The sequence below is a fragment of the Miscanthus floridulus genome, chromosome 14, assembly GCF_019320115.1.
Source record: "Miscanthus floridulus cultivar M001 chromosome 14, ASM1932011v1, whole genome shotgun sequence".
NCBI lineage: Eukaryota > Viridiplantae > Streptophyta > Magnoliopsida > Poales > Poaceae > Miscanthus > Miscanthus floridulus.
The window spans coordinates 12,271,741-12,294,508 of NC_089593.1; the positions used below are offsets into that span (position 1 = coordinate 12,271,741).

General features: G+C 51.5%; 1 protein-coding gene across 1 annotated transcript; it reads left to right on the top strand.

Moving 5' to 3' along the window:
• The first annotated feature begins 1,086 nt into the window (after positions 1–1,086).
• LOC136504261 (geranylgeranyl transferase type-1 subunit beta-like) lies at positions 1,087–12,053 on the top strand. Its single transcript, XM_066499120.1, has 12 exons — positions 1,087–1,395; positions 1,927–2,137; positions 3,215–3,290; positions 3,394–3,452; positions 3,546–3,685; positions 4,325–4,380; positions 10,433–10,509; positions 10,605–10,650; positions 10,780–10,904; positions 11,157–11,224; positions 11,309–11,396; positions 11,487–12,053. Exons 2-12 carry the CDS (start codon positions 1,988–1,990, stop codon positions 11,625–11,627), a joined length of 1,026 nt encoding a protein of 341 aa, XP_066355217.1. The 5' UTR covers positions 1,087–1,395; positions 1,927–1,987; the 3' UTR covers positions 11,628–12,053.
• The last annotated feature ends 10,715 nt before the right edge of the window (positions 12,054–22,768 follow it).

Consider the following 22,768-nt stretch of genomic DNA (forward strand, 5'->3'; position numbering starts at 1 on the left):
CAGCAACTCAACACATAAACATCATAGGGTGAGGGAGTCATACCACCTGCACGAGATCCTTGCAAGACAAAATCACAATCCAAACTTCATTTCATACACAAAGAGAATGGGAGGAAGAGAGGAGAGAGAATAAAACACAATAAGAGGTCAAGCTCCAGGAGGAAGAGGACGAAGAGAGAAGGAAGAAATGATCTTGGGCCGCGGCCTTTTATCGCCCTATCACGCCCGACAGCGCTGTCGCGCCGAACTTGATGGCGCGACAGTGCGGGCCCCACCGTCCGCCATGCCAGTTCTGGTTAACGACGAACACCAGCGTGGGTCTACTTGTCGCGCCAATGCATGTGGCGCGACAGCCCACGCTGGCGCGACCAAAGAGGATTCTTTTTGGAAATTCTTTTTTGGTAGCGGTTATTATTAAAATATTGATTAAAAAAGAATTAATAAAAATAAAAAAATCCAGCTAGAACTGGAGTCCAAACCTTCTCCCAGTCGCCAGAGGCCAGAGCCCCTCACGGTCACCCTGGGCATTCGGTCAGACCGAACCGATCGGTTCGGTTCCTCGGTCATTCGGTCAGTTCGGTCATCAGAAACCTGGGACCGATCGGTCTTTGCAAAAAACGAAGACCGAGGAAGTTCGGTCTCAGTTAGTTCGGTTCGGTCTCGGTCACGACCGAACTAACCGGACCTGAGTAGCAGCCACAAACAATAGCAGAATCTATAGCAATTTTCAACAGCATGCTTGCTATTTGAAGGCAAAAAAATAACAACACAATATATAAAACAAACCACACATTATTATGACAAGTTCTAGCACACAACTTTATCAGTTCTCACAAATCACAATTACACATAATGACATAACAGAAGTACAGAACAAGAACTACTGTCAGTTCGGTCACTTCGGTTAACTGACACATATGACCGAACTTCTATCGGTTACTTCGGTTAGTTGGGAGCCAGGACCGAACTCATGACCGAACTTTTCGGTCTCGGTCTTTTCAGTCTCGGTCTCGGTGTTTTCAGTTCGGTCTTCGGTCGTTAATTATGCCCAGGGTGACCTCACGGTGCCTGCCTGTTGACCAGACTTTGCCCATCGCTGTCGGGAGACCGGGATCTATCCCGCGGCTCGCGCACGCGCATCCCCACCGCTCCCGCTCGGAGTACCACCACCGCCCCACACCTCCCGTCGCGCCGCCGAGCGTCCTCCGCTCCGCCCCTCCCGCCCTGCCTCCCGCGCCGTCTCGCCTCTCATCGCCGCCCCGCCTTCCTCCGTCGTTCCTGGCCGCCGGGCTTCTTCTCCGTCGCCGGCTACGCGCGTGAGGAGGGAGGAGGAGCCGCAGCGCGTGGATCCAGGGGCAGCGGCGTCCATCCCGCGTGAGAAGGGAGAAGGAGCCGGTGAGATCTACTTCTTTTCAGTCGCAGCTCTCTCTCAGCTCGTTTTGCGGAGATTCGTCGGTAGCGACGGCGCGGCAGTCCCAGGCTCGGCGGCGGCGTCAGCGGCTCCCCCTCCCGCCTCTCGCCAAGGCTGCCAGCAGCCGCTGCTCCACCAAGGCGGTCGCGCCGCTTTGGTAGCGCTGATGCCCCAAAGCCAAGCGTTACCTGTCCGCTTAGCGCTGAAGCGTGCTCTTAGTGCCGCTTTTTGGATTTGCCAAAAGATGATTTCTAAACTGAAATTGAAATTAAAGCTAATGGGCATGTTTGGATCTCAGGGCTAAAAATTAGCCCACATTGTGAAAATATATTAAACATGAGTTAATTATGGGTTAATAAAGGCTAATGGACTCTAACCACTAATTAGCTCTTATTAGTCTAGAAGTAGCTCACATTTAGGCTTTCTGATTAGTATAAGAAAACATGAGCTAATTGTGGGCTAAATACATGGGCTAAATGTGGGCTAATTCTTTGTGCACTTTAATTTGAGCACAGCTGGGCACGAGGGCGTGTCCGTGTGGCCTTCGATTCGTGGCGGACCCAGGCAGCAAACGGGATGCGGAATTTTGAGGGTCTGCACCACGTGGCGTTCTTCGACGCCATAGCCATGGAGCTCCCCGGCGAATACGCGTCGCAGGAGGTGAACCACCTCACCCTCGCCTACTTTGCCGTTGGTGGCCTCTCCCTTCTTCGGGAGCTCGACCGGGTAAGATCCCACCTGCTCCGCCGCGACGTGTCTTTTATTGATCATAATTCTGCCTGCGGTTTGTCATGTTCTGGATTCGCTTCAGTGCAAAAATTGGATCTTCATTACTTGTTAGGGCGCTGCATTGCAGTTAGTGTAACCCTAATTGTATGCAAAAAATAACATAGATATAGGCAGCAGTAGATCTGTGCACTTAAGAATTATTAGATAGAATTGTAACTTCTAATTCTAAGCACATATTTCCTTTGGAAAAGTAAGCACGTATTTCCTTTGGAAAAGTAGGGAATTTGTACTTATTTTAAGAGTAGTGTTTTGATTCTAGGTTGGTTAGTAAGGGAGCACCTGGGATAAGGAGGAAGAAGAGGAACATTCAAAGCTCATGACAACTAAAGCTGATAGAATTTTAGCCCTCTGTGTAATCCCATTAAATTTTGTTCAGTTGGGGCAATGAGTGCAAGCAAGTATAGTATTAATAAAGTAGTTGAAGAATTTATGCTGGTAAGCACAAGTAGTATTCGTGATGATAAATGCAGGTACTTATGGATGGATAGTGGACTTCTCAATGTTTCTATGAGTGATGTTAACAACTGACCTGTTAATTAATTAATCCATTAATCTACTCAAGGGGGTTAGAGGCGACAAACTAGTAGGGGTTATAACTCTTCTTGGCATGTACATGTCGTAACTATGTTCACCGTGGTTTTTGTTCCATATAAAATAAGTACTCCATTTCTGTCATTAGGGAAATGGGAGCCCAAAACCCATGTGATGTTGACGGTGCAGTAGCCAAGTGGCGCTAGTACCCTTAAAGTGGCACTCATAGTCTAAAATTTGCTCGCCTCTATGTAGGCAGTTTGGGCAGTTGCTAAATGCTTTCCTACAGTTGGCTGCTGCTTATATGGTTAACGGTTAAGTTTATGCTAGTCCTTTTTATTGCTTACCAGGGTAGCCTCAGGTTTGGCATAGTCTGCTAAAGGAGTGAAATGCAGCTTGTAGTACTCTTTGATACCTTGACTCTAAAGTAAGAAGTAATGTAGTGATCTGAGAAGTTGTGCATCTCTTTTTTTTTCTCATTAGATTAACAAGGATGAAATAACCAAATGGGTTTTATCTTTTCAAGTTCATCCTGAGGCGAATGATGATATAGGTGTTGGTAAGTTTCCTTGTACATTATGTTAAAAATAACTACCATGATGTCTAAAGGTCCTGTTTCCAGCTGTAATATTCTCGCTATATAACATTTCATGTGTTTCTAGGGTTGTTCTATGGATTCTGTGGTTCTAGATCAACTCAATTTCCCTTGCCTAATGTGAAGGTATGGGTGGCCAATGCTGATTCTACCTTTTATATACGTTTTCATGTTTGTGTTTTGTGATAGCTTCAAATATTAAAGCATGCTCTGTTTCAGGATCCTTGTCGCAATGTTAGTCATCTTGCAAGCACTTATTCTGCCCTTGCTATCCTCAAGATTATTGGCTACGATCTAGCAAATATTGACTTCAAGACACTTCTAGTATCTTTGAAAAAGCTCCAGCAACCAGATGGAAGGTAGGCATTTATTCCCATATCATGGCCATTATACTTGTAGATTGTTCCTCGAAGTATCTCTACTTCCACATCTGCAGATCTGCTTAAAGTTCAAGATAAAAGTTTCACGCACCTTACTGGCTCCATTGTGATTTTTGTATCATGTAATTGTTCACATCCCTAATTATATTAGGATTTCCAGAACTTATATGATTACTACTTTGTTCATCTATTGCGCTCACTTGTTGCTACTCCTAAGTCATGTTCTCTTGTTGAGACATACTTTATACATTACTAAATGCCACCTTTATACAACCTGTTCGCTTGGTCGTAAACGATCGTAAATTTCCAGCCAGAACAATATTTTTCTCTCACACCAAACCAGCCAGCAGTAATAATCCACGATCGTATACGATCGTATCAGCACCAACCGAACAGGCTGATATATCTTTACACTTTCGGCGGCCTTAGTGATCCTGTTCGGGCAGAATGTTAAAGATGCCTATGAGTAAATGCAAATGCTATAGATTCTGTTGTTGCATGTGATCTTGCTTATCAGTGAGCTTTTGGTTGGTTATTAGTCAGCCTAGGGGACTTCCATTTTATGAATACTGTGTCCTGTTTAATGCATTGGCTTTTTTGACAAGCATCTTTTTGTAGTTTCATGCCTACTCATATTGGTGCAGAAACAGACCTTCGCTTTGTATACTGTGCAGGTGAGGAGTGTTAGTCGCTGAATTCTCACTCTTGGTAGTAGGAGAATTCTTACTCTCATCGAGAGAGGATGACACTAGGAGTTGGGGCAATTTTCTTGTCTATTTCTCACACAAGCTCACACAAATGCCATACCAACCTGAGGGGTTGGGGTTACATATTTATAGGCTGCTAGCCAGCCAAGCATATGCCAAGATGCTAGTCTAAGATGCTAGTCTAAGATGCTAATATGCTGTCCTAGCTAAGATGCTGTCCTCTAGTCTAAGATGCTGTCCTCTAAGATGCTGTCCTCTAGTCTAAGATGCTGTCCTAAAAACAGAAAAACAGCCACAAGGACCATGACCATGTGAGCATCATAGCCCCACAAAGACCAGCCACACATGAGACTTATCCATCATTCTCCCCCTAAGTCTTGTGCGTCGTCTTGTGGGAGAGTTGAACCATCCCGGTCCTGGAGCAGAGCTCAAGGAACTTGATCCTCCCAAGGGGCTTGGTGAGCAGGTCCGCAAGCTGGTCCTTGGTGTTGATGTAGCTCGCCTTGATGCTCCCTTCCTCCAAACAGCCTCGGATGAAGTGGTACCTCACCCGGATGTGCTTGCTGCGTTCGTGGAACACGGGGTTCTTTGCCAGGGCCAGAGCGGACTTGCTGTCCACCCTGAGCTCCACCGCTCTGGTGTCTCTGCCGAGGAGATCACCAAGCAGTCGAGCGAGCCAGAGCGCCTGAGTCGAAGCGGTGGAGGCCGCTATGTACTCGGCCTCGCAGCTGGACAGGGCCACCACCTGCTGCTTGACCGACTGCCAGCTAACGAGGCACTTGCCGAGGAAGAAGAGGATCCCGCTCGTGCTCTTGCTGGTGTCGATGTCGCCGGCGTGGTCGCTGTCGCTGTACCCGACGAAGTGTGCCGCCCCAGGGCACCTCGGGTAGTAGAGGCCGTGGTCGAGAGTCCCCGCAACGTAGCGGATGATCCTCTTCACAGCCTGCTGGTGCTCCGTCGTCGGTCGCTGCATGAACCGACTAACGTAGCCGACGGAGAATGCCAAGTCCGGCCGTGTGTGGGCGAGGTAGCGAAGGCTCCCCACAAGACGCCGGTACTGCGTAGCGTCCACCTCCTCCGTCGTGCTGTCGCGGCTCAGCTTCAACCTCTCCTCCATCGGAGTGAGAGCTGGGTTGCAGTCGGTGAGCCCAGCTAGCTCAACGACGCGCTTGGCGTAGGCGGTCTGTCGAAGCGTGATCCCAGAGTCATCCTGGTGTACCTCGATTCCCAGGTAGAAGGAGAGAGGCCCCAGGTCACTCATCTGGAAGGTGGCCTTCATCTCTTCCTTGAATGCCGCCACCTCCGCATCCTTGGTGCCGGTGATCACCAAGTCGTCGACGTAGACACCCCCAGCAGGGCATTACCTCCATTGCCCCGTCGGTAGATGGCCGCCTCGTGCGGGCTTTGCTCGAAGCCCATCCCCTTTAGCGTGGAATCCAGCTTGGCATTCCACGCCCTCGGTGCCTGCCGCAAGCCATAGAGGGCCTTGCGCAGGCGGAGCACCTTGCCCTCCTTGCCGGGGATCGCAAATCCCGGCGGCTGGTGCACGTAGACCTCCTCCTTCAAGTCGCCGTTAAGGAACGCCGACTTGACGTCCATGTGATGAACACGCCAGCCCTCCTGGGCAGCTAGCGCAAGGAGGAGTCGCACGGACTCCATCCGTGCCACGGGAGCAAAGGCGTCGTCGAAGTCGACCCCCTCCTGCTGCACGAAACCTCGTGCCACCAAGCGAGCCTTGTGCTTGACGATGGCACCGGCTTCATCCCTCTTCAGCTTGTACACCCACTTAAGGGTGATTGCGCGATGACCACGAGGAAGGTCAGCAAGCTCCCAGGTGCGGTTCTTCTCAACCGCATCCATCTCCAACTGCATCGCGGCGCGCCATGCCGCGTGTCTCTCGGCCTCTGCGAACGACCGAGGCTCGCCGTCGTCACACGCAAGGTGCAACTGCGCCTCCAGGTCCTCCAGGTCGTGAGGCACCAGTCCCGGCACCGGCTGGTCGCCGAGAAGGTTCTCCACCGTACGGTACCGCAACGGCTCACCGTCGTGGTACGCGTCGACGCGCTCCTCGTCGTGAGAGAGCGGAGTAGCGAGCTCAACCGGGCCGTGCTCGACACGAGCTGGTGGTGGAGTAGACGTGCCCGGAGTGGTGCCTGTCGGTGCTGGAGTGCGTGGCGTTGCCGGCTGTGGTGGAGCCGGCGAAGAGCTCATCGCAGCCGAGGTCCTGGCTGGAGAGCGTGGTGCTGTCGGAGTAGCAGGTGCCGGGGTCGGTGGAGGCTCGGAGACTGGGGTAGACGCGCTTGCCGAAGAAGAACTGCCTACTCCCCCAGTTCCCTCGAAGTGGACGTACTCGACAGTGAAGTCGTACGTCGGAGCTGAGCCGTCGTCCACTGCCTTGTCCCACGCCCATCCTCGCCCTTCGTCGAACACAACGTCGCGCGCCGTGCGCACACGCTGTGTCTTCGGGTCGAGGATGCGGTAGGCCTTCGAGCCCTCCGCGTAGCCGATGAACACTCCCGGAGTGCTCCTGTCGTCGAGCTTGCTGATGTGGCCAAGCTCCTTGGCGAATGCGAGGCAGCCGAAGACCCGCAAGTGGGAGACCGCCGGCTTGCGCCCATGCCAAGCCTCGTACGGCGTCCTGCCGTCGAGCGCCTTGGTAGGCGAGCGGTTGAGGATGTAGACGGCCGTCACCACCGCCTCTCCCCAGAAGATAGCCGGCATCCCCCTCTGCTTGAGGAGGGCCCGAGCCATCCCCACAACCGTCTGGTTGCGCCGCTCGACGACGCCGTTTTGCTGCGGGCTGTACGGCGCGGAGTAGTGGCGCTGAATGCCCTCGTCAGCGCAGTACGACGCGAATTCAGCCGCCGTGAATTCGCCGCCGTTGTCGGTGCGCAGCACGCGCAGCTTGCGGCCGCACTCCGCCTCCGCAGCAGCCTGCACGCGTCTGATGGCGTCCGCAGCCTCTCCCTTGCTGCCGAGGACCATCACCCACATGTAGCGGGAGAGGTCGTCGACGAGCAGCAGGAAGTAGCGTCGTCCTCCCGGTGTGGCCGGTGTCACCGGGCCACACAAGTCCCCGTGCACGAGCTCGAGCCTCTCCTTGGCTCGAAAGCTCGCCCGCTGGGGAAAGGGGAGTCGCCTCTGCTTCGTCAACACGCAGACGTCGCAGAGCTGCTCCACATGGTCGAGGCACGGCAGGCCTCGCACCATCTCCGTGGCACTGAGCCGCTTCAGGGCCTCAAAGTGAGGGTGCCCGAAACGCTCGTGCCACTGCCACGCCTCGTCGTCCCGACGAGCAGCGAGACAGAGGGGTTGTGCCACCTGCACGTTAAGGACGTAGAGTCGATTTGCGCTTCTGGATACCTTGGCAAGAAGGCGACGGCGACGATCCCAAATCCTCATGACTCCGTCCTCAACCACCACGCGCGAACCGTTCTCATCCAGCTGTCCCAAGCTGATGATGGAGTTCCTCAACGCGGGGATGTAGTAGACTCCGGTGAGCAGCCTGTGCTCACCAGACACGGCGGTGAAGATGATGGAGCCGACGCCCTTGATCTCCACGCCGGAGGCATCCCCAAACTTGACGGAGCCTCGGACGCTAGAGTCAAGCTCGGTGAAGAACTCCCGTCGACCGGTCATGTGATGGGTGGCGCCGGTGTCGAGGCACCACCCGTCAGTCTTGTCGTTGCCGGAGCTGTCGCCGAGGAGGGCGTGTGCTTTTGGCTCGTCAAGGTGGAGGAGAGCCGCTGCGGCCGGTGCCGCTGGAGGTAGCTCGATGCTGGCATGTGCCATGAACAGAGCCGGCTCCTCCTCCGCCTGTGCGACGTGGGCCTGGCCGCGTCGTGGCTGTCGACAGTCCTTGGCCCAATGGCCAAGCTGGCCGCAGTTGCGGCAGGTGTCGTCTCGTGCCGGCTTGTGCCTGCCGGCGGCGCCGCCCTGGGCGCCTCCGCGGGCATCACCCTCGGCACGTCCTCGCGCCCCGGCCTGGGCGTCTCTGCGCGCCTTGCGCGGCTTGCCACGCTTGCGGCCGCCTGTCGCGGAAGAAGGCTCCCCCTTCCTCCGGTCACCTTGGCTGGCAAGCCACTGCTCCCGAGTGAGAAGGAGCTTCCCGCCAGTGGTGATGGGCCCCGAGAGGGACTGTGGCTCATCGCTGTCGACGACCTTGAGGCGACCTATCGCCTCCTCGATCGACATCGTGGAGAGATCCAGCAGAGACTCGATCGAGCGAGTCATCTGCTTGTACTTCTCGGGGACGCAGCGGAAGAGCTTTTCGACAGCTCTCTCCTCGCCGTAGGTGTCGTCGCCGAACTGCACCATCTTCTGCAACAGAGTATTGAGACGGAGAGCAAAGTCATCAACGTCCTCACCTGGCTTGAAGGCCAGGTTCTCCCACTCCTTGCGAAGTGCTTGCAGTGTGGACTTGCGGGCGCGGTCGCTGCCGATGCGTGCCGCAGCGATGGCGTCCCAAGCCTCCTTGGCAGTCCGCTTGCTGGTAAGCGAGAACTGCATCTCGGGCGGGACTGCAGCGATGAGAGCATCCAGCGCCCGTCGATCTAGGTCGTAGTCGACGTCGCCGTACCGGACTGCCTCCCACATGTGCCGCACCTGGAGCTTTACCCTCATCACCGCAGCCCACTCGACGTAGTTGGTCTTGGTGAGGGTAGGCCACCCACCGCCGGGACCGACGTCCCTGACAACAGCCTGGAGCCCGTGGTGACCACGGTACCGATCCGGGGAGAGAGAGCCATGCTGCCTGTGAAGGCCGCGCTCTCCATCGACCCGTCGGTACCGATCCGGGGAGAGAGAGCCACGCTGCCTGTGAAGGCCGCGCTCTCCATCGACCCGTCCGCCACCGTTGCCGTGCGCGCCTCCTCTAGGAGCGCCACCGGCGCGTCCGCGCCTGTCTGGGCTGCCGCCGCGCTCGTGGGCGTGCGCGGCCGCCCCAGGAGCGCCACCGCCGTGCGCGCCTCCTCCAGGAGCGCCGCCAGCGCGTCCGCGCCTGTCTGGGCTGCCGCCACGCTCGTGTACGTGCGCGGCTGTCCACTGCGCCGCCCGCGCTCGCGCTGCCTCCCTCTCTAGCAGCTCGAGGTCCGCGTCGGCGGTGTCGTCAGCGGAAATGGAGCTGCCGATGCTGCCGCGCAGAGCCTCGACCTCCGCCGCCGCCGCACGCGCTGCATTCGCCGCCGCCGCTGCTTCCGCCTCCGCTCTGGCTGCTGCCAGCTCCGCCGCTGCTAGCCTCGACGCCCTTGCCGCCGCTGCAGCGGTCTCTGCCGCCGCTCGCTCGCGTTCCTCTGCCGCGGCAAGTTCGGCCTCCTGCCGACGCCGCGTGCTCGAGGCGACCGAGCGCTGAGACTGCCCTGCGGACATGACGCGCTACCGGGGGGCTGCTGCGTGGGGAGAGGGCTGCTTCAGACGAGCTGGGAGAGGAGTGAACAGGAGCGGCCGGAGGAGCTGCTGCTGCCAACAGCTGGGGCTGGGGCTGTTGTGGGGCTGGGAGAGAAGATGAGCAAGAGATGCTCAGGCTACAGGATAATACGGCTCTGATACCAGTTGTTAGTCGCTGAATTCTCACTCTTGGTAGTAGGAGAATTCTTACTCTCATCGAGAGAGGATGACACTAGGAGTTGGGGCAATTTTCTTGTCTATTTCTCACACAAGCTCACACAAATGCCATACCAACCTGAGGGGTTGGGGTTACATATTTATAGGCTGCTAGCCAGCCAAGCATATGCCAAGATGCTAGTCTAAGATGCTAGTCTAAGATGCTAATATGCTGTCCTAGCTAAGATGCTGTCCTCTAGTCTAAGATGCTGTCCTCTAAGATGCTGTCCTCTAGTCTAAGATGCTGTCCTAAAAACAGAAAAACAGCCACAAGGACCATGACCATGTGAGCATCATAGCCCCACAAAGACCAGCCACACATGAGACTTATCCATCAAGGAGCACTGTCCTTTATGTACATTAGTATAATTTGATTTCTTTATTGATCTAACTTGGTGCATATGATGTGTCTTTGCAGCTGCAATCTGCTCAATGCTAGATGACTGGACAGGAATGGACAAGTTAAAGGCAAAGGAATACATTCTTAACTGCCAGGTTGATTTACGAAAATTTAGAATGCACCACATTTTGCATTGAGATACATACAGCTGCAATGCCTATTGCCTAATTTTTGTTGTTATCATATGCAGTCATATGATGGCGGCTTTGGTATGGTTCCTGGTTCTGAATCTCATGGTAAGCAATTTCATTTGATGTGTTATACTTTGCCTACTTTATCAGCTTCATTTGGAGAACTTAATTTTTGGTTGCCACTGAGCAATGGGTTTTAGGTTCTCATTGCTTGTCTTTGTGTTAGCGAGTCAGGTGGAGGAACTTTTTGTGCTGTTGCGGCTCTCCATCTAATGGGCTTCATTCAAGTTGATTTGGCATCTAACATAAGAGATTCTTCGTCCATCAACATATGCATGCTCCTCGAATGGTGTCTTCAGGTTGAACTTGTGCTCAACCATGTCTCCGCAATTAGCCATCGAGATTGCCCTCTTATGTGATTCTGTAACAATAAGAAATTTTTTTATCTACTACATAAACATACCATTTTTTTTTCTTTACCCATGCTGGATAAATGTAGTATTTCTATGCATCTGAATATTATGCTACACATTTCCATTCATGTTAGCATCTATCTGAAATCAAATAAGCAGAATAAACCTTACAAACTGATTTCTCTATTACTTGTGTAGAGACAAGTGAGTAATGGAGGGTTTCAAGGGAGAAGAAACAAGCCCAGTGATACCTGCTATGCTTTTTGGTAAATTTTTGCAATCTCTGTACTAGTTATCTGACAAGTGAACAAGACCTGAGTAATTTTCTTGCTTTTAATTTCACTGTACAGGGTTGGAGGTGTCTTGAAGATCTTGGGTGCTTATCACTTGATCGATCGCTGTGCTCTACGGGAATTTTTGCTCACCTGCCAGTCACCTGTAATTGACCTCAAATCTCTTCTATCAGCTTAATCACATATTCACATTCTCAGATAACTCAGGGTATGTTTTGGTTCACTGTTGCAACAGTATGGAGGCTTCACAAAATTCCCAGATGATCGGATACCAGACATCTACCATTCTTACTATGGCCTGGCAGCCCTTTCCTTGTTGGAAGAGGAAGGGCTCGAACCGCTCCATGTTGAACTGGGGATCCTCTGTTTGGGGTAATCCAGTACTTCATACAGGCTATGCAGCTGAAAGCCAAGGACGGCTGCATTATAGAAACTCACATTTCTACCGAGTTAATCTACATTGTTTGGGGTAACCCAGTACCTCATACAGGCTATACAGCTGAAAGCCAAGAAAGTAATTTACAGATAGAAGTAAGCTTGTCTGTGTTGTCAGTGTGCTTGTTTTGCGGGGCAGATCATGTAACATTACTTTGGGAGTTTTAAAGTTGTGTGACAATTTGGTTGCAAAAGAAGTGCGATGGGCATGCTAACTGAACCGTCTTCTTCCCTGTTAGTTGAGCTAACTGTTGACAGTTGAGTTTGCTGAACGGTTTTATTGTCACTTGGAAAGCTACTCGAATGTTTGATGTTTCTCTTGCGTCGGTTCGGCATAATGACTTGCGGCTGCTGACTTGAATGAACAGTTTTATATAGCATGCTTCATCACTACATTTGTTTCGGTTGATACCTTTTTTTTTTGTTGACATCTGCACACTATTCGCTTTTCTCTCAGAATTCAGGTGTAAAATCAGCTGTAGCTATGGATCAAAAAGCAACTACTGTTTTGATCGCAGGGTTACCGTGACTGATTTATAAATATTGATGGCTGCCGATGGATAAAAAAAATTGTAGCTTGTTCCTTAGAGTATTTGTGTCGGTGCAGAAAGTGACTAACTAGTGAATATTTATAGTTTTGTTGTATGTTGTGATCGAAGGTGGTCTAGCACTCAATGACATATGATCTATACTGGTTCAGGTAACGTGCCCTATATCCAGTCGGGGTTGGTCGGTGATTTTATTCCTAAGTCTAGGTGCTTGAAGTCTGTAGTGGGGTTACAAACGAGAAAGAGAAAGGAGGGGTGTTCAAGAGGCCGGTTAGGTCCGACCGGAAGGGCCGAGGGCGACTGGAACTCCGCTATGAGCTAGAAGGGGTTGTGAGTCATCGATCTAGTGAGTCTGAACTCGAAGAAGTCGACCTCCCCTTTGTTGGAGGGAGCGCATCCTCTTTTATAGATAAAGGGGATGGCTTTATAGGTGAGAGAAAGAGATACGGATGTTTCTAAGTCTTATTGCCCACGCTGATGAAGATTGGATAATGGTAGGCGCCCCCAACACTGTTGATGTCGCTGTAGAATGTCAGATGCGCACGGAAGGTCGAGCTATCTTCTTCGGGAAGGATGGACGTCGGTACCTACAAATATTATTTGATGCCTAGTGGCATGTGAGGAGCCGCGCTATGTTCATCCGGTACGGCAAATCCTGGTGTCCATACTGCGATCGATATCCAGAGACACGTGGGGGGCTTACCGTATGGGAGTTTTAGCGGCCCCTACAATACTGTAGGGGGAGATGTCAGCGCCTACAATACTGTTTGTGTCAGGGTGGCTGTAGAGTACTGTTTCGTGCAGGGTATGGTCCCTGGTATAGTGGTTTTGACTTATGAGCCTTGCCTTGCCTTTCTCCGCACGTCTTCTGGTTCCTACCGAACGGGGCGCCTCCGGTCGGATGGCTCCAGTCGGCTCTGAGCACGCCGGTCGGAGAAGGGCGGTGAGCAGGGTTCCCACGAGCTCCGATCGCGGGGTCGGAGTCGCGGGGTCGGAGTAGGAAGCAGCGTTTTGGGCCAGGCCTTCCGATTGGAGAGACCGCTCGGAGGCGGTTGGTGCCCGAAGTGAGTGCTCCGGTCGGAGAGGTGGGCCGAAGAAGTTGACGAGCGGGTGCTTGTTCTTTTGGGTAGACCTTCCGGTCGGCGACCGGACTGCCCTTCCGGCCCGTTGTGTTTTAGACTCTTGGGCCGACTCATGAACTACATGTTGTTTTCCTGGGCCGAGCCCGGACGTAGAAGCCGGTCCCCGAGGGACCCCGGGTTTATGAACCCGACAGGAGCCCCCGGGCGATTTGAGCCAAATCGTCCGGGGGATTTTTTGTCTTGCCAGCGGGTGCGCGTGAGCGCACCCGCGGGTGTAGCCCCCAAGCGGTTCGGGCGGAACCGGCTGGGGGGTTTTCTGCGTTGTCTGCGGGAGAGGTTTTGTGTCGTGTTGGTGGGTACGCGCGAGCGCACCCGTGGGTGTAGCCCCCGTGCCCTCGGGTGGTTCGGGCAGAACCATCTGGGGGGTGTTGTCTCAGCGGGTGTGCGTGTTTTTAGTTTTGAGATGGAATTTTGTTTAACCACGGCGTCGTTTGTGCAGCCGAGGCATTTTTAGGCGCGGGGATTGGATCGAGACAGAACTTACTGATCCCGGCGTCGGTGCGCGCCGGGGATCGGGCGAGGAAGCTTAGTTTGGTAGTTACTTCAGTTAGTTTTTACGCGAGTTCGGAGTTGTGGTCCCTGGCCAGGGTTTCTTGGAGTGCAGTCGGTAGTGAAGCCGTTATGCGAGTTTGGAGTCGCGGTCCCAGGCCATAGCCGGATGTCGTAGATCGCGTCGACGCGAGTTCGGGGTCACGGTCCCAGGGTTTTTGTCGGAAGTGAAGGTATTACACGAGTTCAGAGTCGCGGTCCCCGGATTTTTTGTAGCGCAGTCGAAAGTGAAGCTGTTACGCGAGTTCGGAGTCGCGGTCCCCGGATTTTTTTGTAGTGCAGTCGGAAGTGAAGCTGTTACGCGAGTTCGGAGTCGCGGTCCCTGGATTTTTTTTGTAGCGCAGTCAGAAGTGAAGCTGTTACGCAAGTTCGGAGTGGCGGTCCCAAGCCATAGCCGGATGTCATAGATCTTGTCGACGCGAGTTTGGAGCCACGGTCCCATGGTTTTTGGCATTTCAGCCCCCGAGCCTTGTCGGGCATTCGTGGGGGTCGATGTGAGTTGTTTTGCGCTACCCCATCTGGTTCCTCACAACCGGAGGGGCTGAGTTTCGTCGCTTGTCCCGATCGCTCGGGCTCGAAGACTAGCTCGGTGAGCTCTCTAACAGGTGTGATCGAGCGGAATCCGGGTCCGTCGTTTGTGACAGGGTCGGCATAGCCCTCTTGTGGCATTCCACTACTCCTTTACTTGCAACCCGGTAGATGCCTAGGTCGTTTCGGAGACCGACCTGGGTGGCCTAGTGGCCTCCCCTCGATGGAGATTCTATGGCCTTGGCGAGAGGTTCAGGATCGAACGAGAAGGTTGAGATGACCCGGTTTGCTAGACCAGGCGAAGGCCGCACGGTGCTCATCTACGGTTTTCTCCCCTGGCTCTATTGTTTGCTCATGTTGAATGAGGCAACCGCCGCTTCATGGTGCAACACGAAGCATTTTGGTGCATTTCGCTGCACGTGCGATGCTTAGTTCCCGAGCCCCCGGGTGGTTCATGCCCTAACCGTCCGGGGGGTTCAGGCGTATGAGATGAATGCACATATGGATGTATGAATGATTTGTAATGAAATAGAGGGCTTTAGTTGGAAATGTCTGACCGGGACCTTGATCCCCTGTTCTCCTACTGAACATCTATGGGTGCGACGCCCTTGAGGTATTCGTTTGTGCTTGCCGAAGCCGAGGGAGCAGAACCGAGCGGGTCCTTGGCGGTCGTAGTGGTATTTGCAGTAGTAGAAAATGTAAAAGTTAAGTTTGTGGGTGAGTCCCCGTGTGAACAATTTTTTGTATTTAATGAATACATCAGTAATGTCCTTGTGACAGAACCATGATACGCTTTCCCTATTTACATCCTAGCATAACCTTTGTTCTTACCCTTTCTCTCTCGTACCTGCCCATTTGTCCCGTAGGGTGCGACCTTGGGAGTCCAGGGCGTGGCCTGTGGGGCTCGACTGCTCGCGTTCATAGGGAAAAGGCGGGGTGCGTTCGGTTCGTAGTAAGAACATAGTTACGTAGGGTAATTAAGGACATGGAATGTGTTTCCGTTCGGGGACAAAGTTGTTTGTTATGTGATGACAAAAGAAAAGAGGTAATATACAATATTGTACCCTTATGGAGCCCCCGAGCGACCCAGACCAAAAGTGTTTCGGGTAGGGGTGCTCTCTTGGGAGCATGTTCTAACTAAAAAACGGTTTAGACCATATTTAGGGGAAAAACGGCATAGCTGTTCAATGTTCCAAGTGTTGGTGAGAGCGTTGTCGTTGTTGTCCTCTAGTCGGTAGGTGCCTGGTCGGATTACTTCGATCACCATATAGGACCCTTCCCATGGTGGTGAGAGCTTGTGCTTTTCCTTCGTTGATTGGGTCCTCCAGAGCATGAGATCGCCGACTTCGAGTATCCTTCCCCTAATCTTCCTTTCATGGTACCTGCGGAGGGTTTGTTGGTAGCGAGCGGAGCGGATGATGGCCGTTTCGCGGGCCTCTTTGAGTAGGTCGACCGCGTCTTGTTGAGCTTTCGTGGCTCGGTTGCGGTCGAAAGCCTTCACTCTCGGTGCATCGTGGTCGAGGTCGGAGGGCAATACTGCCTCAGCCCCGTAGGCCAGGAAGAAGGATGTGAATCCCGTGGATCGGTTTGGGGTCATTCTTAGGCTCAGAGGATCGCTGGAACCTCTGCTACCCAATGCCCAGCGTACTTATTGAGTTGGTTGAAGATGCGCGACTTAAGTCCTTGGAGGACCATGCCATTGGCACGTTCGACCCGATCGTTAGTTCGTGGATATCCGACCGAAGCCCAGTCGACCCTGATACCGTATCCGTTGCTGAAGTCTAGGAACTTTTTTTCGGTGAAGTTGGTCCCGTGGTCAGTGATGATACAGTTAGGAACACCGAACTGGTAGATGATGTCGAGGAAGAATTTGACTGCCTCCTCCGACCGGACGTTGGTGATGGGTTTGGCCTCTATCCACTTGGTGAATTTGTCGATTGCTACAAGTAGGTGAGTGAAGCCGCCTGGGGCCTTTTTGAGGGGTCCTACCATGTCGAGGCCCCAGACCGCGAATGGCCAGGTGATGGGGATGGTTTGGAGCTCCTGTGCCGGCAAATGGGTTTGCCGAGTGTATACTGGTTCAGGCAACATGCCCTACATCCAGTCAGGGTCGGTCGGCGACTTTATTTCTGAGCCCAGGTGCTCGAAGTCTGTAGTGGGGTTACAAACAAGAAGGAGAAAGGAGGGGTGTTCAAGAGGCCCGGTCAGGTCCGACCGGAAGGGCCGAGGGTGACCGGAACTCCGCTATGAGCTAGAAGTCCAAGCGTGTGCTTGAGGGGTTGTGAGCTATCGATCTAGTGAGTCTGAACTTGAAGAAGTCGACCTCCCCTTTGTTGGAGGGAGCGCATCCCCTTTTATAGATAAAGGAGATGGCTTTACAGGTGAGAGGGAGAGAGTACGGATGTTCCTAAGCCTTGTTGCCCACGCTGATGAAGTTTGGATAATGGTAGGCGCCCCCAACACTATTGATGTCGCTGTAGAATGTCAGATGCGTATGGGAGGTCGGGCTATCTTCTTCGGGAAGGATGGACGCCGGTACCTACAAATATTATTTGATGCCTAGTGGCATGTGAGGAGCCGCGCTATGTTCACCCGGTACGGCAAATCCTGGTGCCCATACTGCGATCGATGTCTAGAGACACGCGGGGAGCTTACCGTATGGGAGTTTTAGCGGCTCCTACAATACTGTAGGGAGAGATGTCAGCGCCTATAATACTGATTATGTCAGGGTGGCTGCAGAGTACTGTTTCATGCAGGGTATGGTCCCTGGTACAGTGGTTTTGACTTGTGAGCCTTGCCTTGCCTTTCTTCGCACGTCTTCTGGTTCCTACCGAACGGGGCGCCTCCGGTCGGATGGCTCCAGTCGGCTCTGAGCGCGCCGGTCGGAGAAGGGCGGTGAGCAGGGTTCCCACGAGCCCCGGTCGCGGGGTCGGAGTCGCGGGGTCGGAGTAGGAAGCAGCGTTTTGGGCCAGGCCTTCCGATTGGAGAGACCGCTCGGAGGCGGCTGGTGCCCGAAGCGAGTGCTCTGATCGGAGAGGTGGGCCGAAGAAGTTGACGAGCGGGTGCTTGTTCTTTTGGGTAGACCTTTTGGTCGGCGACCGGACTGCCCTTCCGGCCTGTTGTGTTTTAGACTCTTGGGCCGACTCATGAACTACATGTTGTTTTCCTGGGCCGAGCCTGGGCGTGGAAGCCGGTCCCCGAAGGACCCCGGGTTTATGAACCCGACAACTTGTGTGACAGAGATTTGCTGGTCACACGGATGGAATTGGTGTGGGCGGTGGGCTGGCAGTTACGCTTTACGCAGCTGCAGGCCTTGCCAGCGGCAATAAGAGCATCTCCCAGAGTTTCCTAAATATTTTCCTAATCCTTGTTTTTAAGATGGGAAAAATTCTCTACAACAACTCCTAATATTTACTCCTAATCTTTTAGGACTCGAGAAATTCCTCCCCTTCCGCCTAACTCTACGCGGATGAAACCACGCGTGAAGACGCCTTTCCCGCGGAGTCCTTCTTCGCGTGCCTTTCCCACCTTCTGGCCCTGAAACTCGTAGTGGTCCACGACGTAGCAGAAGCCGACGGTGACGTGCTTGCGCGAGAGCGCGTCGATGTGGTGCCAGCGGTGGCACACTCGAGCCGCGGGAACCTGGCGAGCAGCCGCGTGGGCTCCATAGCATAGCAGAAGCAGACGGTGACGTGCTTGCACGAGAGCGCGTCGATGTGGTGCTAGCGGCGGCACACGAGCAAGGCCACCTTGAAAGCTCTAGTTTGGTTTTGGTGAATTGATGAAACCCTAAGTGCTAACCTAGTTTATCAAGTGATCATGACATAGGTAGCACACTTCAAGTAGAAGAAGCTAATGAAGATCATAGCATGACAATGGTGATAGCATGGAGATGATCAAGGGCTTAAACTTGAAGAGAAGAAAGAGAAAAACAAAAAGCTCAAGGCAAAGGTATAAACCATAGGAGCTATTTTGTTTTGGTGATCAAGACACTTAGAGAGTGTGATCACATTTAGGTTTGATAGCCGTACTATTAAGAGGGGTGAAACTCGTATCGGAATGCGGTTATCAAAGTGCCACTAGATGCTCTAACTCATTGCATATGCATTTAGGATCTAGTGGAGTGCTAACACCCTTGATAATATTTGTGAAAGTTTGCTAACACTTGTGCACAAGGTGCTTGCAGGGTTGAGATGGGTTTGGGTCCCTCTCTCCCTCCCGCCGAGCTTGCGAGGCGGGATTCGGCGCTTTTGGAAAAATGAAATGTCTATTTTCTATTGCGCCGGATGCAAAATTCTTGGTGATTGGCTCATTGGAGCAAGGGTGAAGAAGTTAGAAGTGAAAACAAGTTGGTCACAAAGATGCCAGCGTCGGTCAACCGACCGGACGCTGGATCTGAATGCACCGGACGCTGGCAGGCTGCGTCCGGTCGCGCTGACATACGGTGTCACAGTAGCTGGAATGTGACCGGACGCTGGCTGCGTCCGATCGCATTCGACCGGACGCGTCCGGTCATGCTCGGGAGCTTACTGGAAACGATCGGACGCTGGGCCTTCAGCGTCCGGTCAGTTTATACCGGAGCGTCCGGTCAGGTCAAGTGACCGTTGGAATCAGGACACGTGGTCGTCTGCGAGCGACCGGACGCTGGGGTCCAGCGTCCGGTCAACACGACTGGAGCGTCCGGTCAGAACGCGTTTTGCCCAGTGAAGGGGTATAACGGCTCTATTTGATGGGGGCTCTATTTATAGCCCCATGGCCGGCTCAAGGGATAGCTCTTGCACATTTTTCATTGACATAGCAACCTTGTGAGCCTAGCCAAAGGACTCCCACTCATCTACATCATTGATTCATCATCATAGTGAGATTGGGAGTGATCCAAGTGCATTGCTTGAGTGATTGCATCTAGAGGCACTTAGTGATCGTGTTTCGCTGCGGGTTTCGCTTGTTACTCTTGGTGGTTGCCGCCACCTAGACGGCTTGGAGCAGCGAGGATTGTCGAGCGGAGGTGGTGATTGTCTCTGGCTCCGATCGTGGTGATTGTGAGGGGTTCTTGACCTTTCCCCGGCGGAGCGCCAAAAGGTACTCTAGTGGATTGCTCGTGGCTTGTGTGATCCTCATCTTGTGTTGGTTGTGCGGCACCCTATTGAGGGTTTGGCGTGTGAAGCCAATTAGCGCGTGAACCTCCAAGTGAGTGAATCGCCACAACGAGGACTAGCTTGCCGGCAAGCAAGTGAACCTCGGTAAAAATCATTGTCTTCATCATTGATTCCGAGGTGATTGGTCTTCATTATTATTTATCTTTGTGATTGATTGGTTCTTCATCTACACGGCGGTATAACTATCCTAACCACTCTCTTTACTTTACCGCAAACTAGTTGACAAGCTCTTTAGTGTAGCTAGTTGTGAGAGCTTGCTTGCTTGGTTGGTGTGGCTCTTTAGTTAGTCTTTGAGAGCACACTAACATAGGATAGTGTATTTGCTATTGTGTGAATAGACACTATCTAAACTAGAATTGTGGTAGGTGGCTTGCATTTTAAGTAGGCTAGTGCAACACTCGCTTCGCCTCATAATTGTCTAACCTTTTGGTTAAGTGTTGTTGTAGAAATTTTTATTAGGCTATTCACCCCCCCTCTAGCCATTAGGACCTTTCAAGTGGTATCAGAGCCGAGGTCACCGTTATTTGAGGCTTAACAACCTTCGGTGTTAAAATGGCTCAAATCAACAACACCAAGAAGCCACCCCAATTTGATGGCTCAAATTATTCTTATTGGAAGTCAAAGATGGCCACACATATCAAGTCAATCAATAGAAAGGTGTGGAAGGTGGTAGAAACCAAAATTGAGATTGGTAATCCGGAAAATCCCACCGCCGCCGAAGAAGTACTTCTCCAAAACAATGATATTGCTCTAAGTGCCATTCATGATGCAATTGATGCAAGAACATTTGAGCAAATCAAAAACATTGAGATGGCACATGAGGCTTGGAAGAAGTTGGAAGAATCATTTGAAGGTACTCAAGCCGTGAAGGGTGCAAAGGCATACATCCTCAAAGAAAAGTTTGCAAGCTTCAAGATGAAGGAGGATGAGAGTGTGCCGGACATGTTCCACCGAATGGAGGTGATTGTAAATGATCTCAAAGCACTTGGTGAGAACATAGAGGACAAGGACTTCTCAAACAAGTTCTTGAGATGCTTGCCCGGGAGATTTAAAATGTTGGTCACCTTGTTAGTGAGGAGTGGTTTGAACATAATGACACCAAATCAAATCTTGGGAGATATCATGACCGATGATGCTTATAGAGATGATGATGAGAAGGAAGAAAAGAGGGAGAAGAAAGATGAGAAGAAGGATGACAAGAAGAAGAGCATGGCATTCAAGGCCACATCATCCAAGGGCAAAGCAAAGCAAGAAACATCAAGTGAGGATGATGATTCATGGGATGATAGTGATGATGAGAAGATGGCTCTCTTTGTCAAGAGGTTTGGCAAGTTCATGGTGAAGAAAGGCTACCGTGCAAGAAGAAAGAAGTCTTCATCCAAGAACAAAGATGAGTCAAGAAGATGCTTCAAGTGTGGAAGCAAAGATCATCTTGTTGCTCAATGCCCATACAATAGTGAAAATGATGATGACAACAAGAAGAACAAGAAGAAGGACAAGAAAGAAATGAAGGAGAAGAAGGGCAAGACATTCTTCAAGAAGAAGAAGGGTGGATCATATGTGGTCACTTGGGATAGTGATGCTTCCTCAAGTGATGATGATGATGATAGTGATGATCACAAGACCACCAAGAAGAAGGTTCTTGCAAGTATAGCAATCAATGAGAAGCCTTCTCTCTTCGACTCTCCATCATGCTTCATGGCTAAGGCCACCAAGGTACAAACTTGTGATGATGGAAGTGATAGTGAACATGATAGTGATAGTGATAATGATGATGATGAACCTACAAAAGATGAATTAATTGACATGCTAGAAGATGCTAGAGAACACTTTGACATCTCAAGAAAGGAATGCAAAAGCTTGCGTAAGGAACTAAAAGCCCTTAAGCAAGCATTTGATGAGCTTAGTGCATCTCATGAGAGGCAAGAGGATGCCCATGAGAAGCTTGGCAAGGCTCACAAAAAGCTTGAAAAAGCTCATTCCACTTTGCTTAATGAACAAGATAAAAAGAAGCATGTTGAAACTTGTGATGTAGGTGTAACTTGTGATTTAATTGATACATCACTATCTGTGCCTATCATTGTTCCTCCAACTAACCCTTCTTGTAGCACTTCCACTTCTACCTCATCTAGTAGTGATGGTCACACTTGTGATACCTCACTAGTGGTTGAGAATGAGAACCTCAAGAAGGAGGTAACTAAGCTCACTCACACCTTGGCTAAGGCTTATGGTGGTGAGGACCGCTTGCTTATGGCCTTGGGTAGCCAAAGAGCTTCTCTCTATAAAGAGGGATTGGGCTATACCCCCAAGAAAGGCAAGGCGGCCTTTGCTCCTCACAAGACAAGTTTTGTGAAGAACAATGGTCGGTTTTGCACTAGTTGCAAGCAAGTTGGTCATAGAGAGCATGAATGCACCAACAAAAGCAAAAATGCTAATGTATCCTCCATTAAGCTTAATTCTTCCTATATGCTTGTTAAGGGTACAAATGGTGTGAAGGCTAAGTTCATTGGCAAACCATGGATGGGCTCAAAGAAGAAAGCCATTTGGGTGCCAAAGAGCTTGGTTACTAACCTTCAAGGACCCAAGCAAGTTTGGGTACCTAAAAGGAATTGATCTTCTTTTGTAGGTCAATTACAAAGCCAGAGGAAGGCATTGGGTTCTTGATAGTGGGTGCACTCAACACATGACCGGTGATGCTAGAATGTTCAACTCAATCAACACCAATGGCAATGATGGTTATGATAGTATCACATTTGGTGATAATGGCAAAGGAAAGGTCAAAGAGCTTGGTAAGATTGCTATATCCAATGACTTGAGCATATCCAATGTGTTGCTAGTAGAGAGCTTGAACTTCAATTTGCTATCCGTGGCTCAATTGTGTGATCTTGGATTCAAATGCATATTTGGAATACATGATGTAGAGATCATAAGTGTAGATGGCTCTAACTTGATCTTCAAAGGCTTTAGATATGAGAATCTATACTTGGTTGATTTCAATGCTAGTGAAGCTAGATTGTCTACTTGCTTGTTCACTAAGTCTAGCATGGGTTGGTTATGGCATAGAAGGCTTGGTCATGTTGGAATGAAACAATTGAATAGATTGATTAAGCATGACTTAGTTAAAGGCTTGAAAGATGTTGTGTTTGAAAAGGATAAGCT